This window comes from Dasypus novemcinctus, chromosome 5, assembly GCF_030445035.2.
Source record: "Dasypus novemcinctus isolate mDasNov1 chromosome 5, mDasNov1.1.hap2, whole genome shotgun sequence".
Taxonomy (NCBI): domain Eukaryota; kingdom Metazoa; phylum Chordata; class Mammalia; order Cingulata; family Dasypodidae; genus Dasypus; species Dasypus novemcinctus.
The window spans coordinates 28,652,032-28,679,586 of record NC_080677.1 but is presented as its reverse complement, the minus strand read 5'-3'; the positions used below and the strand labels follow the sequence as shown (position 1 = coordinate 28,679,586).

At 54.0% G+C, this 27,555-nt stretch overlaps 1 protein-coding gene across 2 annotated transcripts in view; it reads right to left on the bottom strand.

The window, feature by feature from the left end:
• Positions 1–7,940, bottom strand: part of CRHR2 (corticotropin releasing hormone receptor 2) — a 42,721-nt gene extending 34,781 nt beyond the window's left edge. The window contains exons 1-2 of one of the 2 annotated variants that reach the window (XM_058296822.2): positions 7,675–7,940; positions 1,715–1,808 (exon numbers count right to left, since the gene is read on the bottom strand). In XM_058296822.2, the coding sequence (XP_058152805.1) occupies positions 1,715–1,808; positions 7,675–7,761 (181 nt within the window). In that variant the 5' untranslated portion in view covers positions 7,762–7,940. The remainder of the gene's footprint in view (positions 1–1,714; positions 1,809–7,674) is intronic. The other variant, XM_058296823.1, reaches the window with a different exon arrangement.
• Positions 7,941–27,555: the final 19,615 nt, after the last annotated feature.

Sequence of the window (27,555 nt, the reverse complement as noted above, 5' to 3'; positions counted from 1 at the left end):
GCAACGGAGCCCAGAGGAGAAGGCAGAGCCCGGCAGATGCCACCACGTGCCTTCCCACCAGACAGAGGAGTCCAGGACCGCCTGCAGCCCATCTGTAGGGAGAGAGCGTCACCTGACGGTGTCTTGATTTGGACACTTTTCTCGGCATTGGGACTGTGAGCTTACAAACCAATAACCCCCCTCTGTAAAAGCCAACCCATTCCTGGGATATTGCCTTGGGCAGCTTTAAGCCAACTAAAACAAAGACACTGCAAATCTGTCAAAACCCAGAGAACTGGACAACACAAAGAGTGACTGCGAATGAAAACTATGGACTTCATTTAATAATAATGTATCAGTACTGGGTCTTCAATTGTGACAAATGGAGTCAATTGTGACAAATGGAGCACAGTAATGCAAGATGTTGCTAGTACGGGAAACTGTGCCCAGAGGCAGGAGATAAGGCAGCTCTGTTCTTTCTAGGCAGTTTTTCTGAAAACTTAAAATTGCTTTAAAAAATGAAGAAAAAATTAAAAAACTCCTGGGTTGTGGGAAAAAATGAGTGCTTAATATTTTCTTCTTTGACTTTTAAAATGTTTTTCACAAATTTAATGCTAATAATATATATCCTTTGTGCAAGCAAATGGATGATATTAGAAGTTAAGCAAGGAGTGGGGGACTTGGAGAAGCTGGGACCTTCTCTGCTAGACTCAGGCAGAGAGGACAGGGTCCCATCCACCAGGGGAAAGGGGAAGGGCAGAGCAGGCAGAGGTGGTGGACAGCTGGTAAACCCGGGTGCCTCTGAGGGCGGGGAGCTCTACTGTGGGGAAGCCGGGGGGCCCTTCTGAAATGAGGGGCCTCTGTTTCCTCCAAGGCTCACACTCAATCTTTATAGTAAATATCCGAGTTAGATCTGTTTCTAACAGGAGGAAACTGAGTCTCACATGGGTTAGGTGGCTCGTCCAGGGTCACCCGGCTGCAAGGTGCAGCAGTTAGGATCCAAACTCTCTGGTCTAACTGCAGCCCCTAGGCTCTTGACCATGCCACCGTAAGGACAGCAGGCAGCAGCTGGCCTCGGGATTCCTGACTCAAGCTGCGTTGGTCATGCCGGTGCTCTTGTCTGCTTCTGCCTTACCGCACCTGCAGGTCTGGGGATCTCCCCAGCCCTCTTCCTTGCTGCTTTTGTGGATGCAGACCTGGGAAGGCCAGGATGCTGGGTGGGGCCCTGGGAATGTTCTCAAGGTGCCCTTGAGAGACCAGGGCCATCCTGCTCTGCAGTGGCTGACCTTGACTCTGTGAAACAGCCCCCGAAAAGCCCTGAGGGGTCAGAACTCAGGGGCCGGCTGCTGCTTGGCAGGCCCTTGTCAGGAAGTGACACCTGTAGCCAGGCAACCGGACGATGTGTTTTACACCTTGTGTAGTCTTCTGTGAGTTTGAAAGCAAAGGGTCTCCTCCTCGGGCTCCTGAATGCCAGCCCAGCCTGCTTTCCTCGGGGGCAGACACAGGGAGAGTACGGTCAGTCAGGCCCTCAATCACCACCGGGGAGGCTGGGCCCCAGGGAGGATCCCTGCCCGAGGACCCCTGGTGAGGCAGGGCCAGCACGGACCGGAAGCCCGAGCTTCAGCACTGCCCTGCAGAGGTGGGCTAGCCCGAGGGAGCCTCTCTCTACCCCCGGCCCCTGGGGCCCACCCTCGCCTCCTGGGGTCTGCCACAGGGTGGCGGGGGGCGTGCGTACCTGAGAGGCTGGCGAGGGTGGTGCCTGCACCGCAGCAGTGCTCCAGCAGTGCCCGCGGGGACGGGGCTTTGGGCACCTGGCTCGGCCCGGCTGCCTAGGGGATGGGAGGGGTGGGGGTCAGACGTCAGACCCTGGCAGCAGTGTGGCCCCTGCCTGGTTCTGTGACTCATTCCTTCCCCTCGCCTTACTGCACAGAGGGGGAGACTGAGGCCCGCCTGGGTGAGACAGGTGCCTGTGGCCACACAGCGGTGCAGCAGCCCGGCCAGGGCTGGAACCTGGAAAAGGCCTTACAGGGAGTCCAGGACCGTGTTGCCTCTGAGGCAGGATCCCGCTTTGCCGCATCCCTAGGCCCCCAAAGCTCTTTCCTCCTCAGAGTGGGAGGCCCCCTGTGATGGGCCAGTGTCTTTCCTTCAGCAGAGCTCGGTGGGGCAGTCCTCCGGCAATTCAGCCACTCAGCAAGTATTTGTGGAGCACCTACTGTGTGTCAGGTGACTGGGGGATTCCAGGCCAGTGAGGGAGCTCTGGCCTTAGAAGACACAGAAGGGAGGTGAGGACAGCAAGTGCTTTCACTTTGTTTCCCTGTCACACAGGGAAACAGGCAGTTGCAACACAGGACATTAGGTTAACACATAGCACGATGCCTCACCTGAACTCGGCAAGGCAAGGAAGGCTTCCTGGAAGAGGTGGCTCTTGGGACAAACAGCAGGATGAGTAGGGCTAAAGGAGGGACCACCGTGCCAGTGTGGACACTTGCCAGGGAACAGATGGGCTTATTGCAACAATAGTAATCCCATCCAAAAGACAAAACCCACCCAGGACCCCATCTCCTACCCAAATCATCTACCTCATCTGGGAGTGGGTGCTGGGGGTGGAAGGAAAAAGTAGATGTGGTCTCTGCCCTTGAGGGGACCACCTTCTGGTGGGAGAAGGGGACAGGTGACCGACCAGCTTGCTGCAGCACCTACAATGAGCTGAGGAGGGCTGGGGTAGCATCACGGAGGAGCTTATGTGGGCCCTGAAGGATGTGTAGGAGTTTGCCCAGCTGAGAAGGGTGGTGGGCAGGGAGGGCATGCTAGGTGGCGAGCACGGCATGCACTCAGGCAGAAAGGCCGGGAAAGGCATGGTGTGAGACTCAACAAGAGCAACGTGCTCGAAAGTCTAGCCTTGGCCCCCCTTCCTCCCAAGACCACCACTTCTCCTGCTCTCCCGCGCGCTCGCAGGCGTGCAGTGCCAAGGTGCTTGCCCCTCCCGGCCCTGACATTGCCGGATCTGGGATTCCAAAGGCACTGCGTGGCCAGCAGGCAGCTGCTCTCTTCCCCCTGCCGGGCCCCAGCCTGTCAGATGTCCCCTCCCTGGGCTGGGTCAATGTTTGGCCCAGATGTCCTCGGGAGCCGGAGCCCAGCAGCCCTGAAACATCACGTTTCCCACATCGGGCTCAGTCCATTTCCTGGAGGCCAGACGCTCAGCCTCCGGCGCTGGCCCGGAGCTTCTAATTAATGACCCTACCCGGCCTGACGGGGGGACGCGGCTCTCTGTCCCCTCGGGGAGCGGGGTGGGGTGGAAGGCGAGCGTGAACAGCACTTAGGGCACGCGCTGCACCTGTGTTCTGCTGAACGCCCGCCCACAGCCTGCAGGGGGAAGCGCCTGTGTAAGCGGCGTGCGCGCTGGGTGTGCATGACGCTGCCCGTGCCACCTCGCTGCTCGCATTTCCAGGGGGCTGCTCAGGGCTGCCTGTAGCCAAGGAGCTAGGTGGGGGGCCCAGGCAGCAGGAAGGCCTTGCTGGCCAGGGAGCGCCTGCAGGGGTGCGGGGGCGTGGGGAAGGGAGGGAAGGCTCTGGGCGGGGATGCTCCAGGAAGTGCTCAGCTGGGTGGGGGAACCCTGGACTTCCCACCAGCCCCTTTTCCTGCACGCCCTCTTCCCAGCCACCCTGGAAGCCAGCCTGGCCTGCTAGCCCAGTTAAGAAGCAGCTGGTCAGCCGTCCCTGGGGGAGACAGAGTGTCCAGGCAATGGCCCCGCTTCTGGAGGTCACGGCAGAGGCCGAGCTCGGCCAGGGGGGTGTGTTGATGGGGGGCTCAGGCAGGTGTGGGCTTCGAACCGCAGAGCTGGAGGATCCCGAGGCGTCCTCGGGCTCTGCCCCTGCACGGGCCCCTCCCCTCCAAGCCCACCGGCCGTCTGTCTCTTGATGAGGGGTCTGAGGCCTCTGAGCCCATGGGGGCCAGGCACCCTCCCCCAGGACGGGGGCAAACGCTGCGGCCAGCGGCTGTGGTGAGCCTCCTTGCTGAGCAGAGCACTTGGGAGGGGGCATGGGGTCTCCTTGCACGGTGTCCCTTTGAGGCTGGCCTTGGCTGGCCCAGGGCCTCTCACTCAGAAGAGGGCTAGGGAGAGGTCCCCTCCCCCTCCCGGGACCAGATAGGACTCCAAGTTGTCGCCTCCCTGGCCCAGCCCAGGGCGCCTTCCTGGGCCTCTTGACAAAGTTCCGTCTAAATTTAACCTCTGCGCTAAGCCCGGGGGATTTGCGGGGCCACCAGGCCCAGGCCGCTGCTGCCAGTGGGCGGGGGACGAGCTCCCCCGGGCCTCCCTGCCCCTCTGCGCCCAAGGTCAGGGAAGGACTCTGCTGCGGGGGGGTTTTCATTGAGCCTGAACTGGCTCAAGGTGCAGGAGGCAGGTGAGGAGACCCAGACAGACCCCGACCCTCAGGGAGCACAGAGTCTGATGGAGGCGGCAGGCAGGACAACACCTTGACCCAGAGCCCAGGAAGCGGGGAGCTGGCCAGCGGGGGTCCGTGTACCAGGCCACTTGGCCTAAGATGAACTCTAATTACCAACTCATCTAACGCCCAGTTTGCTTAAAAGTCACCCCTACCTTTCGGTTTATTTTGGCTTCTGTCTGTATGTCCTAAAAATAACCTGATGTTAAAATGAAAATACGTTAAAATTAAATTTTTGTTAAGGGAATCTGGAGTTTGGCTGCTTATTGAATGAGCTATCCTTCCTCCCACTGATTTGAAATGACATCCTTGAAAAATTAGAAGTTTGATTAGGGACTTTAGATAACCTGGCTGAGCAGTCCTTAAATGGTTAAAATGAGATGAGATAGAAAAATGACAGCTAAGAGGATGCAGAATAGTTTCATAATTTGTAAAGTGCTACAAATTTTCAACTTACTAGGAGTAGAAAATTAAGTAGGCAGTGCCCTCCGCCAAATTGGTTTTTAAAAAAAACCTTAAACACCAACCAAATGGCAAAAAAAAAAAAAAAAAAGAGCAAAAGAGAGACTCTAAATTAACTCATTAGGATAGAAAACACACAGAAGGGAGTTGATTTGGGGGAAAAGTCATCAGATGAATTAGCTTCTGATAAATGGCCCTTGAGTCCCCTGCCCTGAAGACACGGGTGTGTGTGTGTGTTGTGTGAGTGTGTGTGTGTGGGGATGTGCAGACAGGGCTGTGGGAGGGCAGGGTGGCCGGGTTAAGGAGGGGCTGAGCCCACAGCATCCTCTCCCACTGCTTTGCAGGCTCCTGGCGGGGGGTGGGGAGCGAGCAGACTTGTGGGCACTTCTTTGTATTTATGTCTTGCCCACGTTGGCTCTCTGCTGAGCCTTCTCTGGACAAATGTGCAGCTTTTCTGGGGAATTGGCCCCACCAGAAGTCTGAACTGGGGTGGAGGCCACAGAAGCTCTTTCCTGACATCCCTGGGGAGAGTTTCCCACTGCTCAAAGGTCAGAGGGACGTGATTCAGCCCAAGTTTAGGGGACTCCTGGCTTCTTCAGACAGGGGGAGGCAAGTGGCTCAAAGGCTAGTGCTGAGGGCTTTGCTTGCTGAGCCTCCATTTCCGTCAGTAAATAAATGTCCCACCCCATCGGATATCTGAGATAACTGAGAGGGACTCTTCCAGCCTCTCAGGGTGTGGGCTGGGCCGGAGTCTCCTCACCACACAAAACAGCTGCTGGAGCTTTTGCAATTGCAAATCAGGTCTCCCCAGTCTACCTAGTGAGCTCTCACACCCTTGGGGTAAAAACCAGATCGGCTTGTCCCACCATGGCCCTCACACAGATCACTTCTCAGGTCTGGGGAGTGAATAAACAAAGCCAGACGCTCTCCCCACTGCCTGCTCTGGGTCTCCTATCCTCATTTCACCGTGAGCTGCAATCTCAGAATAGTTGGATGAGGACCCATGAGATAAATCCCATCCTCAGGAAGATCCAGTGGGAGGAAGGCAGGGCTATGGGGCAGACCAAGCGTTAGTTTCCATCCTGGTGGTTCCACGCTGAGTGGCTGTGGTCTCTTGAGGCTCAGTCTGGGGTCATCAAGGGAGCTGGGGCTTCTGAGGAGGTCAGTCCAGAGCTGTGGCCTCTGAGGTTCCCAGAACCCTGGCCCCTTCCCAATGACCCCACCTCTGGCCTGCTCTGGAGTGGCAACCCGAGGCCCCCTCTGCCTAACCAGTTCGGGTGGCTGGCCTCATGGACCCTGGAGAGGAAGGCCAATGGCAGCCTGTGCCCCGACACCTGGCTCCCATGGGAGGCATCTTTCCAGAGAACAAGTGGGAAGGGGGCAAAAAGACCTCAAAGCCCAGGAAATCAGGGGGTCGTGGACAACTTCTGCCCATCCCAATTGCAGCTCTGCCATGTCATTAAAAGGATGTGTCATGACCACTGCCCCCAAGTCCCACCCCTCTCCTCCGTGGACCAGGTGCCCTGGGCGGGCACAAGTAACGGCTGGCACTGAGTGCTTGCTCCAGGCAGGCACTGTGCTAAGTGCTTTGCATGCATGATCTCAGTGAGTCCTCATGACAATCCCATTCAACAAGCATCAGTTTTACCGATGAGGAAACTGAGGCCTGGAAGATCGATGTAACCTGTCCAAGGCCACACACGAAGTGGCAGAGCAGGGATTTGGATAGGGTTTGTCTGCAGAGCTGCTTTGCCACAATCACTAGACATTCAAAATAATATTCAATGTAATTTCTGTTGACTGTTGAAAAAATGAGTCCACTTTGTACATATGGGGACTTCGAGGTCTAGAAAATGGTCCCTGAGGCTAAGCTGTGGCAGAGCCAGTGCAGGGCAGGCCTCCTGACTTCCCGCCTGGGCTCTGTCCCCGGCATCCTGGAGCCTCCGGACCCTCCTGGCTCTCTGGACCCTTTTATTGTGGTGTCCTTCTTCATTAATACCGTGGCCTAGGACAGGTCACCCTCCCTCTCGGAGTCTTGGTTTCCCTCTCTGTAAAATGGAGAGAGGGCTAGAGGTAGATTTCCCCCCTATCTATTTCTGGGAATCATTCCCTCCCAGCCTTGCGCCCACTCCTTCAGCTATTTCATTAGAACTTCTCACCACCCCATCACCTCCACCCCCACCTGCTGCGGACTCTGACTCTGGCGAAAGGGCCTGGCAGTGGGGGGTGAGGTGGGGGTTTGTTTTTGAGAATCGCTGGGACAGGCTGGTTCTCTCTCTCCCCTTCTGCTCCCGTTTCTCATTTGGTCTTGGGAATGGCTGGTTTCAGGCACAATGAAGAGGGGTGGGGCCGGGCAGTCTAGGGGTGCCAAGGGCCAGAGCAGGGAGGGGTGGGAAAGGGACTTGAGGAGCTTATGACAGAGGGGCGTGGGGGAGCTCTAGACGGGAGTGGACCTGGGAGAGGGCATGTGAGGCCCTCTGCTCAGGTTCTAGCTGGAGTTCAGAGTTTTGCCTCCCCCTTCCTGCCCCCCTAGAGTTAGACTCTCCTCTTCCTGTCCCCTCCCCCCCATCCAGGCATGAGATCTCCATCCCATCATCAGACACAGGGATCCCCACCCCCCAACCTGGTCACCAAAAGCCGACGCCACCCTCCCCCCAGAGCTGACAACTGGCTCTAGAGCCGGGCACAGCGCGCCCCCTCCCAGGCAGGAGAGCCGCTGAGCGTCTGGCCGGGGCCCCTCACTCCGGCGGGGGACCACCGGCAGCCCGACGCCCCCAGTGCCCACACTTACTTTGAGGAGCGGTGGGAGGAGGCAGAGGAGGCAGAAGAGCAGGTGAGGGACGCAGGGGAGGCACAGGGCCCCCACGGGACGCCCCATGCCCTGCAGCGTCTAGGGACGCAGCGAGCCAGCCCAGCAGGTCTGGCCAGCGCAGTCCGGCCCCCTGCCTCCCTGCCCTGCCCCGACTGGGCCAAGGGAAGGCCCTGGGCACAGAAGGTTTTCTCCCTCCCCACCCACTCCGCCAGCGGGCATTGGTGACACAGGGCCCCACAGCCCCCTCCCCCTCCCCCTCGGGTTATTTATAGCTGGGGCTGGGCAGCCAAGGAGCCAAACTCTCCCTCAGGCATGCAGCGGAGTTAATGCCTTTTATCTGCAGGCACCATTGGCCTTTGGCTGCAGGGTGCAGTTACCGACTTACTCATGGGTGGGGGGGAGGTGAGAAATGGGGGAGGGACCTCAGGCTGCTGCCTACTGCCACGGCACAGAGCAGGGCTGCAGAGGGTCTCCTGTGGTCTAGGGGCTCCCAATCCTAGTGGCCCATCATAATCATCTGGCAGCTTTGACAGGTGCAGATGTCTACTGGGATAGGGGATGGACAGAATTTGAATGTGGATGCCAAGTTCAATAATAGTACTATATCAGCACTATAGTTGCGATTTTGAGAGCTGCACTGTGGTAAGAGGATGTCCTAACCCTTAGGGTTAAAAGGAGACATTTTTCTAACTTATTCTCAAATGCTTCAGAAATACATACACATAGACATGCACACAGAAAGAGAGAGGGAAAAGGAAATAAAGCAAACAGGACAGAATGTAACTAGTTGGTAAATTGGAGTCAGGGGTATATGAGTGTGCTTTGGGCCATTTCTGCAACTTTTGGGTGAGTTTGAAATTATTTCAAAATAAAATGCTATAAAATAACCCGAAGTGACAACAAGTACACGAAGGCCAGGGCCCACCCCAAAGAATCTGATGCCATAGGGTGGCAGGTTTTAGCCAGCTGCCCAGTGAGCCTAAAGGCAGGCAGCGCTGAGCAGGGCTGGTCCCTGGTGGAGACAGGTGCAACCTGGGGTCTGTTCTCAGGAAGCAACAGAAGCAGCCTCAGGAACTGTTCTTGGGGCAGGGAGTTTAAAGGCTTAAGCAGCAGTTGCAGCCACATTGTTGTTAGGATCTGTGGTAAAAGCATTTGAGGAATGGGATTAGTGGCACCAAGTTTTTTCCTGGAGGGTTCAGACAGGGTGGGTACAGCCCCAGCTCCTGGAGAACTCGGCCTGAGTTCTGTGTTGGTGCTGATCTCATGGCCTGGGACACTTTTCCATTTTCAGAGCCTCCTTCCTTCTACCTGCCTCCTCCAGGCAGCTTTTCCTGATTGCCCCAGCTCCCATGTCCCCTCCTTTGAAATCTCAGAGGTTGGTGACTGAGCCCCTGGCTCCCACCCAGTATGGACTGTTTTCTAACTGCCTCCTGTGGCTCTCCAACCAGCTGGGGGCTTCCTGAGGGCACAGCTTGGATCTCCTCTTCCTCTTTCTTTCCTCCCAAGCCTCCCATTTTCCTTTTTTGCACTGAGCTTAGCCAGTGGTGCAGGGGAATCTTTATGGGAAAAGCTGAGGACCAGTGGACCAGATTTCATCATTCATTGGATGGGCCTGCAGGGTGCGGGTGAGGGCGTGTTGGGAGGGGAGGGATCTTACCAGGGGCTGGAGCAGCTCAGGGGAGGAGGGGAGAGGGGACTTCCTGGGGAAGGTGCTGCAGGAGCACCTTGAAGGATTTCAACAGATGGATAGGGCGGGCATCCTTTATTCTAGACAGAGGAGCTGGGGTGAGCAGAAGCAAGGAGCTGGCCAAGTGCAGGCTGGGTTGTGGGTCTGACAGGTGAGGGGCAGTGTTGGGCCCCGGGGTGGGAGATGAGGCTTGAGGGAGCATGAACACTAGGTGCTGGGGGGCCTCTGGAGCAGGCACTGTTGGTACTGGCCTAGGTTCTTCCATGGGAAGGGCATTCTCTTCCCTTGTGCTTCCAAATTGATTCCCCTCACCCCAGCCTGGAAGTCTTAGGGGACCTGCCCTTGTGCTAATCATCCAGCAGTTTACCACCCCACCCCACCCTCCAACCCGCGGGCATTTCCAGCCAATGGCCAGCTGGTCTCCCTTGCCATCGGTGTCATCGGCACTCTAGAGCTCCCTCCTGGATGGGGCCGAGGCTGGGGCTTGGCCTTGGAGCTTAGTCTGGGCTGCTTTCCCTTCTCTGTCCTGCCTTACCTACTGCCGTACCAGCTCCTCCTGGGAACACTTCCTTAACAAATCACTTGCACTTGAATCCTCCTCTCACCTCTGGGGAAGCCGACCTAGAGAGCTTAGAAGATCAGGGAAGTCTTGAACCCTTTAAATGTGTTAAAAAGCAAATACCCCCCTTCTGTCCCCCAGGCCCAACCAATAGGCGGTGGAATAGTGTCTTATTCTAAGGCAATTGCTTACCTATTCAGCTATAATATCCATCGATCGGGAAGCGGACTTGGCCCAATGGATAGGGCGTCCGTCTACCACATGGGAGGTCTGTGGTTCAAACCCCGGGCCTCCTTGACCCATATGGAGCTGTCCCATGCGCAGTGCTGATGCGTGCAAGAGTGCCCTGCTGTTTCCCCCGCGTAGGGGAGCCCCACGCCCAAGGAGTGCACCCTGTAAGGAGAGCCGCCCAGCGCGAAAGAAAGTGCAGCCTGCCCAAGAATGGCGCCGCCCACATGGAGAGCTGACACAAGGTGATGCAACAAAAGGAAACACAGATTCCCTGTGCTGCTGATAAGGATAGAAGCTAGAAAGTGGACACAGAAGAACACACAGCAAATGGACACAGAGAGCAGACAACTTGGGCGGGGGCGAAGGGGAGAGAAATTAAAAATTAAAAAATCCATGGATCATACTCATTTGTTATTTTTAAATCTTGGGTCTTGTCCTTACTGGAAATTTATACCTATCATCTCTCAACCTTACTTCAGCACAAGATTTCTTGCTGGGACTTCGTAAGTATGCAAACATTTTGCCTGTTATTACCCGACAGGAAGTTGAAGGGTAAATACTTTTACATGAACACAGAATCATTGTAAAGAATTTCACTGAATCTAGCAAGTGATTCTCCTTTAACACTGGAAGCTAAACAGGATTTTGAGATGTGAATTATCATTTTGTTTTAGCTTTAATCATGATGGAAATGCAAAATCATGGATTTTTTTTTTAATTAGCTGGAATTGGTCACATACCAACCCCTTCATTTTTACTAATGAACTTCCAGAGAAGTTGTTCCTTGGAGTCTGCATTAGAGCCTCTGTCTTCTCATGGGGTCCTCGTTAGAGCACACCATACTGACTGTTTGGCAAAATTTTGATTTTGTTTGCATTGCACTCTTGTATAGAAATTATATAACAAATTATTAGCTTTCTTAATCAAGGGACTTTCCAGCCTGTGTGATTTTGATGAGACCAGTGCTCTATGGGTAAACTTATAAAATCTCAGTAAATTTTCTGGACTTGAATAGGAATATGCATGCTCCCTTTGGCAAAAGGTAACATGCAGAGAAACAACAACAACAATGACAAAATAGACAACAAAAAATATTGACATCCCTGGGGTTTCCTCTGGACAATCCTCTGTTTTTGGAGGCAACTGGTGGAAGAAGAAATGCTGCCTACAAATGTGATCTGGGGCAGGTTAATAAAAAGTGGTCCTCTGAGAGCTTTGTGTTACTGAGGGTGGGCTCCAGGGCAGAGGAGCCTTTTTGTTCTTGAAAATTCCTTCATGACCCTTTTGGGGGATGAAAGATAAACTTAGGGTGGTCTAGAAAGGAGGTGGGTGAAAGAGACCTAACCTGCTTAATAAAGTAGTGGAAATTCCTAGGTTTAGCTTGGTGTCCGAAAATAAAGAAGGGGTAGATGGGCTAGAACCTGAGCTGGGGGTTGTTTCAGGGACTCAGAAAAAGAAAGGATGGGAAGAGGCCGGGTCCAGGAAGGGGTGGGCTTCCTATGGTGCTGAATGAGTGAAGGGTCAGTGAATGTTAGCTATAGCTATCCTTGGTGAGTCCCCATCTTCAGGAAAAACCTGTCAGGTACAACAGCCTGTGCCAGTGGTGCTTGGGGAAGGAAGGAGGAGGCGCTGGGCCCGTGTGTGGATCAAGGGCTGGAGAGGTCAGCAGCTGCAGGACACGGGAGTGTGGTGCACTTTTCATTGTTTGGTCCCGGAATGGTGCCGTCCTTCTGCGAAATGCTGCCTCCTCTCCTCCAGTATTCTGCAACAATCTTTTCACCACTGCCCCCTAAGGAGCCAGTTTAGGCATTTTCCCTCTAATCGCCCCACCTTTATGAAATTTTAATACCAGCCTATACTGTATATCCGTCTATGCACCATGGCTCTTTGAAGAGCCAATTATGCGCCATTGTAATATCTAAAAAAAATTTTTGTCCCCCTCCTCCACCAAGAATCAATTTTCACCATCACTTCCAAGGAGAGAGTTTGCTCTGTGCCAACGCTGTGATTTGTGCAGCAGCTGTTTGCTGCCAAGGGGAGAAAGCAAAGCTGAGGGAGCAAAGCTTCTACCCAGAGGGCAGCAGAGAAGAGCAGAAGAAAGGGGTCTTGGTGACCTTCAAGGTTCTGGTTCCCGTAGAGCCTGAAGCCAGTTCTGCCTTCAATAAGGGAGTTTGTGGTTTGTTTTTTTTTTGAAGGAGGTACCAAGGATCGAACCCGGGACCTTGTCCATGGGAAGCAGGTGCCCAACAACTGAGCTACACCTCCTTCCCATTAAGGGACTTTTGCAAAAGATCTTCCCTTATGCCCAAGCTAGGGGATAGCAGTCTTCTTCAGAATTCCTTACCACCCGAGGAATTCTGACCAACACAGAAAGGATCAGGAGCCGAACAGGAGCAGAATTCACAGTAAAAGGTGACCAGGAGAAGGTAGGACACCACGTCCCCATTTCTGGGAATTAGAACTGTTGGGGAGAGTCCAGACTTGCTGTAAATCTAATGTGATGGGGCGATCGAGTCACCGTGTATGACAATGAAAGGGAAGAGTGACTTTGGAAAACTGGCGGATTTAGGGATGCAGGTTGCATGTGTCTCTGAGCAGGGGAGTAAGAGGGTTGGGCCTGCTCTTAGAAGGCTTTCTGAAGCAGTGGGCAATCTTGGCTTGGAGGTGTCAAGTCTGAAGTTAAGGCAAGTAGAGGGGGGCACTTGCAGTCAGGAGAGAAATGAGATGGTCCTCTCAGTGCAGGGAGGGGTCTGAGAGAAGGGTGCATGCACAGCGAAGGGGACACAAGTCAGACTCATGGTCCTGCCTTCTGGGCCACCACCCTCACCATGTCCCTTCAGGGGTTGGGACCGGTCAGATGCAGGGAGGTCACAGTGGGGCTGCCTAGTCATGCAGGGAGAGCTCCCTTCCCGGACCTGGTGGCCAGATGACGTCCTCAGGGTTATGAGGCTGGCTCCCTATTTTAGCTGTGGTTGCACCAATTTAGCCTCCAAATGCAGTCTGCTCAGGCGTGGCAATTTAGAAACACAATTTTATAGCATCTGTAGAAAGCACAGGCATTGATTCTGCTCCTGTTCTGTCTGTTTATTTTGTGGGTTCTGTGAACCATGGCTTTGATCCCTCTGGTTCCAAGTGTGATCTAGGATGCAGCTCTCTTGTCACTGGTCTCAAAAGAAACCTCAGGTTGGATTAATAGAGATTAAGTCAATTCTGACAGAGTTTTTCCCTGCTTATGAAGGGGGCCTTGAATTCTGGGTCTAGAGAACAGCTGTGGGGGTTGGCATTTTCTGGGACACCCCGTTCTCCAGTGCTCCATGGGCCCTGGGCCCCTGGCTCCTGGCTGTGCTGTTTATGGTTTCTCAGCTGTCCCCAGCTCATGTGTAGCCTCCTCCCGGGAGCTGGGACTGAGGGCTGGGCTGGGCAGAAACCAGGGAAGAGATCCAGGGGGAGCGTGGGACAGAGCAGAGCTGTCCCCAGGGAAGGGGTGGCCTGTGGGGCCCCTCTGCCCGCTCCTGTGTTTGGGTGTTTGCTGTGACCCTGTCTATGATGCATTTCTTCCTCCCCCACCCTTTTCCTTTCTGATCCCCTGTCTGTAAACTAAGCCAAGGAACCCTGGGCGAATGTGAATGACCGGTTCTTGGGATTGGAAATGCATGTCTTATTGTTACTCTGTTTCTTCAAGTTCAAAGTCAACAAACCTTGAGGATCAATTATGTGCAAGGCCCTGTGCAAAGCAGGACCACAGGGTGCCTAGAACAGAGTAGGGACTTGACACACGTCTGCTGAGGAAATGAACGCATGGGACACCTGCGGGAGGTACAGGGCAGAAGCTGGGTGCGCCCACCTGCTTCTTCCTGTGCTGGACCCTGGAAGTCAGGGCAAGAGGTGGAGCAGAGATCAGCAGCCAAGGTGTGGAGGCAAGCGCAGGGCACGGCCAAGGCAGAAGGAAGGGCTCGTGCCAAGGCCCGGGGGTGTGAGAGCGCGAGAAGGTCTTGTGGCCCTGCAGGTGGATTGGGTGGGGGATTATTGAGAGGTGAGACTGAGCAGGGGGCAGAGCTCAGGACGTGGGCTGGTCCTGGGAGGGATGTGATCAGACGGGCATGTTGGGAAGAACTGTGCAGAATGGCTTGGAGGGGACAAGCCCGAGGCGGGGAGACCGGTCAGGAGGCTTTGTAGATAAGAAGCGGTGGCGGCCTGAACCGTCCCGATGCTGCTACCCAGAGACCACGGGAAGCAGTTACTCATCCCCACTCCCTGTAGACAGGAGGGGAAGCCAGGCCCAGGGAGGCCGTGTGCCCCTCACTCGCAGGAGCCGGCCCCGGCAAGTCTCTTCCTCGGCCACTCAGCCTGCTCCCTTCCTTGCCCGCCTCTGCCTGGAAACGAGCCCAGGGGACATGCCCTTCCTACTCTCCTGGACAAGGCCTGCTCTGCTGCAGGTGACTTGGGCTGTCTCTGAGCCCGGGTTCCACGGAGGGCAGGGGCCCCAGACGGCAGGTTCATAAGAGACGAGCTGTCGTGTGGATGGCAGGAGCGGGCACTTGGTCCCGAGCTGCGGAGAGATCGGCACGGTGGCTGGTGCGTGGGAGATGTGGCTGAGCGTGGGAATGAGGCCACGGCTGGCTCCGTCAACCTGGCAGGGCAGGAAGGTGGCCTTTCCTATGGGTCAGCCCGGGTCCAGACACCTGCCCTCTGCTTGGGCGGCTCAGAGACGCCAGACAGAGGAGACCAGCACTGGATGCCGCGTCGACTCAGACTGTCCTCCCAGTGGCCACGGGACGGGGTGGGGTGTGTGACCGTGTGGCCTGCGGCCGGGAGAGTTTGTCCTCTGCCTGCCTCTGTGCCTGGCCTGGGAGGGAGGGGTCCAGTCCCTTACCTGAGGTGAGCCTCTGGAAACGAGCTTCGCCTCAGGGCTCCGGGCATCTCACCTGTTGAATGGGGTCACAAGCCATGTGCCTGGCTGGGCTGCTCGCATCACCTCCAGGTCCCAGAAGATGCTGGAGAAGTGGAGATCCTCAGGGGTGCCGCCTCTGGCCAGGGCTTTCCCCAGGCTTAGCCAGGCCACTCCTGGGGCCCCTCAGATCAGACCCTCTGACAGCCATCACGGCCAGCCCTGCTCCGCTCCCTCGGCCCCGGCCAGCCGTTCCCTCTGCTGTTCCTGAAACAAGACAAGGCCCTGAAAAGTACAATGCTGAGGTTATGACAGCTAAAATGCTCGCACCTCCTGACTCATGCCCTCCCACCCCCGTATAGGCAAAAATTATCAACAGTGCTCTAGGCCAGAGACAAGAGAAACTCATCCAAGCAAAGCTCAGGTCCAGGCCAGAAGCAGGTCCCAGGCCCTTGTATGCTGACTTCTGGCCGACACGCTTGGCCCGTGAGAAGCCATGTCCCCATGGGAGGGCTGCTTTCTCCTTGGCCTCCCCCACCAATCTCCTCGCACGACAGCAGCTGTCCCCTGAGATTTAAGCCGAGCTGGTGTGAGCACGCTACCCCTCATCCCAGGGGGGTTCCCTGGCATTCTGGTACCGGGGAAGCTCGTGTGCTCAGGGCCCCCTCTGCCGAGCCCCAGCTCCTGCTGGTCTCTGCCCCCATCCCCGTCACTTCCCTACGCTTGCACAGACGACCCCAGGGGTTCCCTCCAGCTCCCTGACCGAGGCGGGGGTACAGCTACTCCTGCCCCGTACAGCTCTGCCCCGAGACCAGGTCTAGCCCCTGCTGCTCCTCACTGGCTGTGCCTGGTCTGCTGCCTCTCACTGTGACTGCCAGGCCCGGGCCCCACGCGCCCTCATCACGGGGACAGAGGGCATGGCCAGCTGCTGGCCGTTCAGGTCCCCAACGCCCCTGCAGCCTGCTGGGAAATAGGCAGGGAGAGCAGTCTCCCCGCGTCTGATGTTCCTCGCTTAGGGGCCCCACGCCAGGGGAGCTCGGGTGCCCGGTGCTAGGGTTTGTTTAAGGGGCAGCTCACGAAATAGGGAGATGTGCCCACGGGCCACCGGACAGGCAGGTCCAGTGGCAGCTGCCAGGGCATGTTTAAACCCGCTCCTTTCCTCTCACCCGTCTGCCTCTAGCATCGACTCTCTCAAGGGTCTCCGAGCGGCCTTGCCACGTAGCTCTCGCCAGTCCCACGCCAGTGTATCACGCAGGCTTGTGTGTCAGGCCCGAGGGTGAGCTCAGTCTGAATTTTCCCGAGAGTGCCCTGGACCTCGTGTGAATGTAGGGTGCCGCTCGTTGGTGGGTGGGGGCGGATGCCCGACTCCTGCCTCCGGCTAGAGGTGAGGCTCCTGGGTCATGTGCCCGTCATGAGATGATAAAACACACTGCAAGAAATGGTTAACCCTGACTATCAGGATTTCTTATCTCGTTCTTTGTGCTTTTCCAAAATTTTGCAACGATAGGTACTATTTTTAAAAGCGAGAAAAAATTCGTTTAAAAACGTAAGAATTCGTGTGTAGAGGGGGAGGTTGGATGTGGCTTGGTCTGGGGGTGGTGTGTGAGGGAGGGCGTCTCGCTCAGCCTCCAGGTTGTGGGGGGCTGTGGGGGTTAGGCTGAGCTGTGAGCAGGCCTGCCAGGGAGGCACCCCCGGCTCGTGGCCGGTCCTCGCCCTCCCCCCCTCAGGGCTCTGTCTCGTGGTGGGATGGAGGGGCGGCCTGATGAGGCCAGCTGGAGACTTGGACGCTGCGGGCGGCAGGTCGAGGGAGTCCTCTGGTTAATTTAGAGGCTGGAGCCTGGGGTGCCTGGCTCCCCTTCACATACAAGCCCCCGTGGAGTGGGGAATAGAATACTGGGAGATGTGCTTCGGGGAGAGGTCAAAGAGTGGAGATCAAACCCCAGCCAGCTTCTGCGGCGTCCTGGCAGGCCGCAGAGAGCGGCGAGCCCACTGAGGCCGGGGCGTCCATGCTCTGTCCCCTGCTTGGCCCAGGAGCTATGGCCTGCGATTCCTCTCGTGTGTCTTCCCGGCAACCTCAACCCTGTGGTCAGGTGATGATGCCTGAGTCTTTCCCCTGTGCCCAGGGAAGGCAGGGAGCAGGGGACCCAGGCCCACCCACTCAGGCCCATTTGATTTAGGAGGATGAGAGAGGGGCAGGAGGGGAAGCGGAGCAACAGAGAGGTCAGGCCAGGGCCCAGCGTCATGAGACACATACGTGGTGGACCTGAGATTTGAACCCAAGCGGTCTGGGTCAGGAGCCCGTGCTCTAACCACGGTGCTATGGTGCCTTTCTTTGTGCAAGCCTGTAAGTTCTTAGAAATACCATTCCTGTTTCCCCAGGTCCTGCTACGAAAGAGAAGCCAGGGTGGGTTGCATCCCCCTCTCCCCTTAGCCCTCCTTCTGAATTCCCGAGTCCACCTGGCCATCCACCACCCACTCCTGCTGCTCTTACCAGATGGCTATTTGTGGAGGGAGAATTGGAATTTCACGCAGAAGCTTTTTCTTCCCTTAAGAAAGCTAGTGCTCTCAAACTGAGCACCGAGCACCGGAGCCATTGATTCGGGTTATAATAGGAGGTATTTATGCAGAGAACCACCGTGCTCTCTTCGCACAATCTGCCAATGTTCTCTTTGGCGGGTGTAAAGAATATTGACAAAGGGAATTTAAATTACCCTGCTCCCACCCCCACTCAGGGAGAAGGGGAAATTGGATTTTGAACATAGCAAGAATACTGTCACAGGTGTCCCCAAATATTGACTCAGTGAAGGATTTTTTGTCATAGACACAGGGTAGGGGCTCAGTAGAAACTGGCCGAAGTCAGGTTGCCTGGGTGAGACTCGTCTGTGGCGTTCTGGTTGTGTGAGCTGGGGCACCTTATTTCACTCTCTGGGTCACAATTGCCTTGTAGGTAAAGGGGAGCTGATGATACTAGCTGTTACATCCTCGGATGGCTCTGAGGACAAGATCAGTCAGTCCTCAGATCAGTGCTGGCCCCTAGGACAGCCTGACCCAAGACCAGCTGCTGCTGGGACTGGATTTATGTGGGAAAGCAAGTGGAAAATGTGGCCGGGCAGAGGAAGTCATGCCAGCCACCCTGCAGACCTCTGCCTCCTCCCAGCTGCAGGGGACATTGACCTTTCACAGATATTTGCATTGTGGTGAGGGTCTAGCAATAACCGGCAAATTAATACGCCAAATCAGAGAGATGGCAAGTGACCTTAGAAAACATCTTAGATGTGAAAACTGAGGCCCGGAGGGAAAGGGCTTGCTCAGGCCGTCAGAGTTGGGTCCCCATCAGAACTGGGGCTTGAGTTCCTCTAGGTGCTAAGGCTGCACAGCTTCTCCAGATTGACTTCTCCAGTGATGGCTACTGATCCAAGCATAGGTTTGAAGGTCAGAGGATCAACAGATCACCTTTGGGAAGAAGCAAACACAGCTCCAACTAGCAAGTTTGTCACTGAGGTGCCAGGATTCATGACTATGGAGAGCCAGCAGCCATCAGTTTAATGTTCAGACTCCTCTGCTGTGTGCCTGATTAACCAGGGGATTTTTTTCGGAGTTGGTCTCACTCTGCTTTATGTTCCAGCTATTGGTGACTGAACACATGGGGCAAGATGCCTTTTCCAGTTTATTAGAACCACAGGATAATAATGCAGGACCCAGAAGCCACCTTTCTGCCCAGTTCGCAGAGAGGGAAAGTGACACCCAGAGGACTATTGTTTACCTCTTAACTAGTTAGTTGTCAATTTAAAACTAAAACCCAGAATCGTTGACTTCACAATTGGATCTAACTGCAAGGAAGCGTTATATTTCAGAGCAAGCTTCTGTTTAGTGATTTTCTCAGCAGCAGTGTTTTAAAAAATATTTCATGATCTATGTATCTTTAAAAAAAAGATAATAAAAGATTAAAAAAAAAGAAGACAAGCAAGACAACAAGCTGACACAATGGGCTGGCACAGTGAGCTGACAAGATAACACAACAAGATGATGCAATGAAGAGACACAACAAGGAAACACAATGAGAGACACAACAGGTGGGGAGTGGATGTGGCTCAAGGGATTGGGCACCTCCCTCCCACGTGGGGGGTCCTGTGTTCCACTCCCGGTACCTCCTAAAAAGAAGACATGCACACAATGAATGGACTCAGAGAGCAGAGTGAGCGCAAACAACGAGGTGGGGGGAGAAATAAATAAAAATAAATCTTAAAACAAAGAAACAAACCCAAATATTTAATGAAATCCTCCAACTCTGACTCTTGGGTAGACTGGCCCCCCATTGAAACAGGAAAGAGGATTTGACACTCATCCTGACTTAGGATGTACAAAGAGGGGTAAGAGATGGTCTCCTTTGCCTGGTCTGTGACTGAGCCCTGAGCACTCATGAGAGGCGCCAGCCCAAGGCTGATCAGAGGGGCATCCGCGGATGAGACCAGTTTGTGAGTTGTTTGCTCCCAGTCCACAATAAGTACAGAAATTGAAAGTGTGTATTTAGAAACTTTTATGGCAATTGGCAGATTAACTTTATGCTTGCTGAATCTAATAACACAAAATGTGGATGTATATTTTCTGTATCTTTGCATTTTATTTCATTTTTCTAGTAATCTCTTTTTACTGTCTTTCTCAAAACTATTGATTGACAATTGATTGACAATAATAGGAAAAAAAAATACTGGGCCTTCACCAAAGTTTGAGTTTGAGAAGCTCTGTTGCCTGGGTCTTTCCTCCATTGATACTGATTTAATTGGTCAAGGTGGAGCCTGGGCAAGTCCAGGTGGTTTTAATTTCATTCAGGACTAGGATCCATGGTTCTTTCCCAGAACAACAGCATCAGCACAGCCTGCAAACTTCTTAGAAATGCAAACTCTAGGGTCTCACTTGAGACAATCTGAATGGGAGACTCTGGGTTTCTGCAATCTGTGTTTTAAAAGTCCTCAAGGTTATTCTGAGGCATGCTCAAATTTGGAAACCACTGCCCTAGACTAAATTCCTCAAGGTCAAGGTCAATTTTGCTTCCCAGGATTGCTCAGGGCACAGGTGTGCACAGACTGATCAGTGAACCGGTGAACATCTACTGAAGCCCAAATATAGCCTCGGGCTGCCCAGACCCCTTCCCCCAGCCAGCCCCACCCAGCCGCACCTCATCCAGACAAAGCACCCAAGCTTCAGGCTGAAGAGGAGGAGCAGAAATACCTGCACTGGTAGAGAAGACAGCCTCTCTTCCCGTGGCATGTGTGTGCGTGTGTGTGTGCTTCCGAGCAGGGATACACTGCGCCCTTATTCGTGGATTGGCATGCATTTCCAAAGTTTCACAATTAGAAGCAGCACTGCAGAGAACATTCTTGCACAAGCCTCTTTGTGTGACATGAGTGAGTATTTCTCTGGGCTAAAAACCCCGAAGCGGAATTGCTGAATTTGATGATATATACATTTTGTATTGACCTCTAAATTAAGCAATTTCCCTGCCCCTGAAACTCTCTCCCAACCCCACCCCCATGCATGCTTCCCCACTCTCTACAGCAGTTTTCTCCATCTTCCTTTTTGCCAGTCAGATAAGCAGGAAGGTGAATCTCATTCTTGCTGTAACTTGCATTGTCTTGATCACTCATGAGGTTGAGCAAACTTTCAAATGGTCATTGGCCATTTGTACCGGAAATACTCATTGGCTGAATTAGGTGCTTAGTAAAGATCCCAATAAAGAAGGTGAAGTGTAACAAGGCCCCAGACCCCTGACTGAGCTGATCCCTGAGGGATGCTTGCAGGAGCAGGGGAGGGGCAAGGGCCAGGAAGGCATTTCTGATAGATAGAACCATAAAGCCACAGAGCCAAGCAGAGACAAAGCTGGCCTAAGCCCAAGGCCTTCCCCAACTCACTGCAGGGGGGCCTCAGCCCACCCGGGTGTATTAATCAGGGTTCTCTAGGGAAACAGAATCAACAAGAGTTATCTGTCAATAGTATGTGATTCTGTACGAGTCTCTCACGCAGCCGTGGGGATGCACGAGTCCAGGCTCTGCAGGCAGGCTGCAACCAGGGGCTGTAATGAAAGTCCGATGAAGGTTGTTAATGAGTTCTGAGAGACGTTGGCTGTCCAAAGACAAGCTGGGAAATTCTCTCTCAATGCTAGAATCAACTTCCCCTTTATAAGGGATTCAATTGGTAGGGTTAAATGTCATTCAATGCTGATGGCAATCTCCCTGATGGATGTAATTATAACCCGCTATCTATGATTTACCGCTGCAATAAAGTCAATGTCCTTGTATTACAGTTAGCCCAGTGCTTGGTTGACCAAACAGCTGGGCACAATTACCTGGCCAAGCTGACACAATAGCCTAACTATCCCACTGGGTGACCCTCAGTATTGGAAGTTATTCTCCAAACTCAGCAACTGAATAACTTAGGATATATATATATTTTTTGTGCGAGAAATGCGTGGCCTTCCAATCTCTCATTTTTCATTCTCAAAAATGTAGAAACCAAATAGCTTCAGATAATTCCATTCCTTACCATCAGAATTCAATCTGAACTCAGTAGATTTTGGTAGTGAGGATTATAGCTCTTTGACTGTTTTCTGTTATTATATAACAAACTACCCCAAAACACAGTGGTTAAGGCAACAATCATTTACTTGATCTGCTCCTGCAGTTTGGGGAGGGCTCAGGGAACACAGCTCAGCCCTGCTCCTTGAGTCTGATGGGGCTGGAACATTCAAGAAGGCTTCTTCATTCGCACGCCTGGAGCCTGCGCTGGGATTGCTGGCCCCGCTGGAGTAGGATGGGCATCTTTTCCGAGTCCTTTGCACGTGTCTTGGCTCAGGCTTCCTCACAGTATGGCGGCTTCAGGGTAGTGAAACTTATGTGGCACCTGACTTACCCCAGAATACAAAAAATTGCCTGGTGTTCTTTTTTTTTTTCTTTTTAATTTTTTATTCATTTTAAAAAAATATTACATTAAAAAAATATGAGGTCCCATTCAACCCCACCGCCCCCACCCCACCACTCCCCCCACAGCAACACTCTCTCCCATCATCATGACACATCCATTGCATTTGGTAAGTATATCTCTGGGCATCGCCGCACCTCATGGTCAGTGGTCCACATCATAGCCCATACTCTCCCACGTTCCATCCAGTGGGCCCTGGGAGGATCTACAATGTCTGGTAATTGTCCCTGAAGCATGCCTTGTGTTCTTAATGCCTGGATGTAGAAGTCCCAAAATGCCACTGAATACCTGATTCATTGGCTAAAGCAGTCACAGGACCAGCCCTGGCTCAAGGGGAGGGGAAATGGGATCCAACTCTTGACTGGGCAGTCTCAAGGGCCCATTGCAAAAGAGCACGTTGCGGCCTTTTTTAGAAACACAATCTACTTGCAACTGCACAATCGAAGTCCTCTCAGAACAGGTTGAGCACAAAGATGAGAATTTATTATAAGCACGTGGGGTGCCTCAGAGAACCCCAGGCCAGGAATTACAGTCTAGGGATGGTACAGATTTGGAGAAGCCAGGCTGCTTCTCTCTTGGCCTGATGGATGTGGGGCATTGAATTGGGCACTCTGATTTAGACATATTGTCCGTCTTGGTCTGCATTTCTGTGGGTGTGAACCCATTGTAAAGAGGCTCTCTTGAAGATGTCTTCAATAGAACTGTGGTTCAACCGAATGAGCTTGGGTCTTAATCTGGATTACTGGAGTCCTTTATAAGCAGAAGAAATTCAGACATGATGAGAAAAAGCCATGGGGAGAAGCTGGAAGTGGGAATCCTGAAGAGAAAGGAGAGGACGTCGCCGTGGCACGCGAGGCAGAGAAGCAAGCCAGGGAACCCCCAGGACCGCGGCAAGCCAGAATGCCACCAACCCCTGGAGGAAGCAAGCCTTCCAGCCTCGAAAGCCCTGAGCCAGCAGCTTCCTGTTGTTTGGCCACCCCACCGCATGGTCTGTGCCTTAGCGGCCTGGAGACTAAGACGCGGAGGGGCCATGGTCTCGCTCAGGCTGTGTTCTGCTCTCCCTGTGCTTCTCAGGGTTCGTGGGCTGCCCCAGGTGCCCACCTGCCCCAGGGTTTTCTGAATCCCAATTCCAAGCTCCAGAGAATCTGGGCGGCCCAGGCTGGGTCAGGCATTGTCCCAAACGCAGAGAGTGAGACTTCGCATGAGTTGCCCAGAGCTGGGGAGCAGCCGAGCTAGGCGCTGACTGAGAGCCAAGGCTCCATGCCAGCTGCCTCTGCAGGCCCATGGTGCCCCCCTCCCTCCCCAGCCCTGTAGGCACAGACCCCCCCGGGCCTGTGTGGCAGGGGTCCCACCACCGCCTCCTCTGAATCAGCAGCCTCCTTTGTTACCTGCTTGGGGGGCGGTGACATCCTGCCGCGTGGTGTGGAGGGACACTTAGAGGTGTAATTTCTCCAGCTGGCAGGGCTTCTAGCACCCCGGCGGGCTTCTGCCTTGCTCCAGCTCTGGCGTGGGCTGAGAACGGGTCGCTCCCCAGGCCCCCGGGCCTCCTCGGTGAAGACAATCCATCGTGCTGTCGGCTCTGATGAGAGGACCCCTCGTACCTCCCCGGGGAAGGCAGGCTGGAGGTCCAGCTGCCCTGCTGGGGCGGGATCCCGAGGGCTGCCTGCGACCTGGCACCTCCCCTCCAGCCTACGCGGAAACCTGGCTTGTGGCCCACAGGCACCTGTACGGCTTTCCCGGCCCTACCCAGGGGCTGGTGGGCCTCAGGAGAACCCCGTTCTACAGGTCCCCAGACCCTTCATCCCCCTGCAGGGCCTTGGCTGATGTTGCTCCCTTGCCTGGAATAGCCCACCTCCAGCTCCAGCTCAGGACACCCTCCCCACCCTCCGAGGCTCAGAATAAAGGCCCCTCCCTCCCTGATGCCTTCTTCAGGCTCCCCTGAGAGCTCTTGCTACTTCCCTTTGGACATTTTCTCCTTCCGATGTGGGTCACCAGTATTTGGAACACAGGCTAGGCACATCCTCATCCTGCAGCATTTATTCATTCGACAGCTATTTATTGGGTGCCTGTGAGGGGTTACGCTCCTCCCTGGCTCTGGGGAACAGAAGAGACAAAATCCCCTGCCCTCACGGAGCCCAGGTCCTGCTGCAGGAGGCAGGCAGTGAACAAGATGAGCAAGCCAAATGCTTCTTAGGAAAGCAGATGGAGACAGTGCTGGAGGGCAGCGGGTGACAGTGCTAGGGAGGGGACAGGAGAGTGGAGTTTAAAAGAGGACAAGGGAAGGCCTCGTTGAGAAGGGGACATTTAAACAAGGGCTTGAAGGTGGCGAAAAAGTGAGCCATGAGTTTGGAGGAAGAACCTGGCCGGGAGCAGGTGCTAAAGGCCAGAGCATGCCTGGTGTGCTCGAGGGAAAGGGTGGCAAGAGCAGAGTGAAGGAGGGGGAGGGAGGTAGAAGATGGGGCTGTGAAGAAACGAAGCAAGGTCATATGCGGCCCCGTGGGCCATTGTAAGGCCTTTGACTTTTCCTGTGCGTGAGATGGAAGCTACTGAAGGTTGCCACTGTTATCATACTGTCCTTAATAAAGAAAAACACATGCTAAGAGACCAGGAAATTAATGTTTATAATAACCACTAATATTATTTTTAAAGTTCCTCCCCTATGCAAAGCCCTGTGTTAAGTATTTCACACGCACCTCATGAGTTGGTACTGCCATTTTCTCCATTTTACAAATGAGGAAACTGAGACACGGGGAGGTTTAGTAACTTGCTCAAGGTCAAGCAGTTAGCAAGTCATAGGTAAGGAATTTGAATCTAGGTGACTTGACTCCAGAGGCTACCTTCTGGACCACCAACTACACTGCTTTGAATTAATAAATATTCATGGGATCCCAAGCCGATGTCACACTGCGATGTTCAGGTCCAAGAAGAGAGAATGTGGTGACTGCCCAGACCTTACCAGCACCTACCCATCCACCCATCCACTCATCTACCCACCCACCCATCCATCCACCCACCTATCCATCCATCTACTCCTCCTCCCTCCTTCCTTCCATGTCTTTCTCCATCCTTCTCTCCCTTCCTCCCTCCCATCCATCCACCCATCCATCCATCCATCCCCCTCTTCCCTCCCTCCTTCTCTTCCTTTCTCTTTTCCTATGCCCCTCCCTCCATCTATTCACCACCCCCCCCCCCCCCCCCCCCCCGCTTACCCATCCATTCAGGGTTCCCTGAGGCTTTAGCCTGGACTCTGGAATCAGGTGTTCTCAGTTGTTTCCTGTTGTCATTTTCCTTTGCAGTAGAGGAGAACAGAAACTGGAGCGGCGCCTCGGATTCCACTCCAGCCCTGCCCTCACCAGCCCTGTGACTTCTCTGGGCCTCAGTTTCTCGGCCTGTCTCCAGTGCCCTGCCCACTGTGAGGCACCCTGATTTTAGGACATGCTCATCTGTGGCTGCAGGACAAGCCCCCAGGGCTGCTTCGCTGCCTACAGAGGGGACCTGGGGAGGACCCCGGCTGTATATGGGGCTCAGGCTCTTTCTGGAGGCGCATGTGGGAGGTGGCACTTTGTTGTGCCCAATAGAGGTCTCCTTGTTGGGCCCTGTTGGGGGGAGGGGGGGAAGCACGGGCACGTTCCCTGCCGCCTTCCCTTGGAGAGTCCTGGGTGGGAGCGCCAAGCCCGAGGCCCTGGAAACCAGGCCCAGTGTGGGGACGGGCTTCCCTTCCACCCCTCACCCCACCCATGCCTGGACCGCTCAGCCCTGCCTGGGGGTTCATGTGGGTGTGGGCTGCCCACCTTGGCAGAGATGGGGCCTGGAGGGGGTGGAGGGGCTGCCTCTCACCCCGGTGGGAGTCCTGCTTACGGGGGACAGAATTAAGGATCTGTGGAAGAAGGAAGAGATACGCCCTGACCTCCCAGCCCAGCTCCCTGCCCTGTCCTTCAAAGCCTCCTCTCATCTCCCCTCCTTGGAGAGGTTCAGTGTGAGACAGCCAGAAGGGCAAGGAAGGGTCACACCCATCCATACACACACGCCCGGATGTGCACGCACACTCACGCACAGGGGCACACACAGCAGCCCCATGCCACGCCTGTGGGTCTTTCCTTGTTTGCCCCTCCCATCCCTCCCTCTGCCCTTGGCTCAGTCATCTCTTCTCTGCACAGAAATAATCTCCCAGGCCTCTGGTCCCCCCAAAGATGTGCACGCCCCAGTCCCTGGAACCTGTTAGGTTACGTGGCAGAAGGCAAATGAAGGAGGCAGGTGGCGTTAAGGCTGCTAATCAAGGGACCATAAAATAGAGAGACTCTACTGGATTTTCTGGCTGGACCCAATATAATTCCAAGGGCCCTGTAAGCAGATGAGGGAGAAGTTGAGAGATGGCAGCAAGAGAGCTTGGCCCAATGTAGTTGGCTTTGAAGATGGGAGAAGGGGCTATGAGCCAAGAAGTATGGGTGGTCTTTAGAACCTGGAAAAGGCCAGGAAATCGAGTCTCCTCCAGTCCCCAGAGGGAATGCAGCCCTGCTGACCTCTTGATTTTAGCTCAGTGAGACCCATTTTGTAACATTTTAAGCCATTGAGTTTGTGGGAATTTGTTTCAGCAGCAAGAGAAAACTCATACAACCACATCACTTAGCTTGTCTCTCTCTCCCCTGTTACTTGGCCTCATCTCACCATTCCCTGATGATGGGCTGAAGAGCCATTATTACTATTTTTCAATTGTGGTAATATATATTTATATAATAAAATTTACTATTCTAACTACTTTTAAGTGGATAATTCATTGGCATTAATTACATTAATTACATTTACAAATGTGCTACCATCACCGATTTCTATTACTAAAACACTTCCATCATCCAAAACAAAAACTCTTTACCTTTTAAGCAATAACTCAGCATTCTCCCTCCTCACAGTCGCTAGTAACCGCAAATCTACTTTCTGTCTCGTGAATTTGCTTGTTCTAGATATCATGTGAGTAGAATCATACAATACCTGTCCTTTTGTGCTTTTGTGTCCGGTTTATTTCACTTAGCTTAATGTTCTCAAATTCACATTGTAGAATGTGCCAGAAGTTCATTCCTTTTTATGGCTGAATAATATTCCACTGTATGGATGTAACACTTTTTGTTTATTCATCCATCTGCTGATGGACATGTAAGTTGTTTCCACCTTTTGTGCGGGCACATTCTTTTCCAGTTAGTGGACAATCTGCAAAGCCACAATAGCCGCTCTGGCTGGCTGTGTGACCCTGGCAATGCCCTTTCCCTCTGATTCCCCGTCCTACCATGCATAAAGCAGGGGCTGGGTGGAGGGCCCTTCAGACCAACATCTCAGGGCCCTGGAGCTCCCATGGAGCAGGGGGTGGCGTGCTGGGGGAGGGCAGCCTGCTGCCTCCAGGTGGGCCAGCCGGGGCCTGTCTCAGCACAGCCTTGTCCTCGGGGAACAGTCACTCCAGCATCACAGGCCACCAGGGATGCCCGCTCCTGCCTCCAGACAACCCCCCTTGAGCTGGGCGACTGCTGGCTA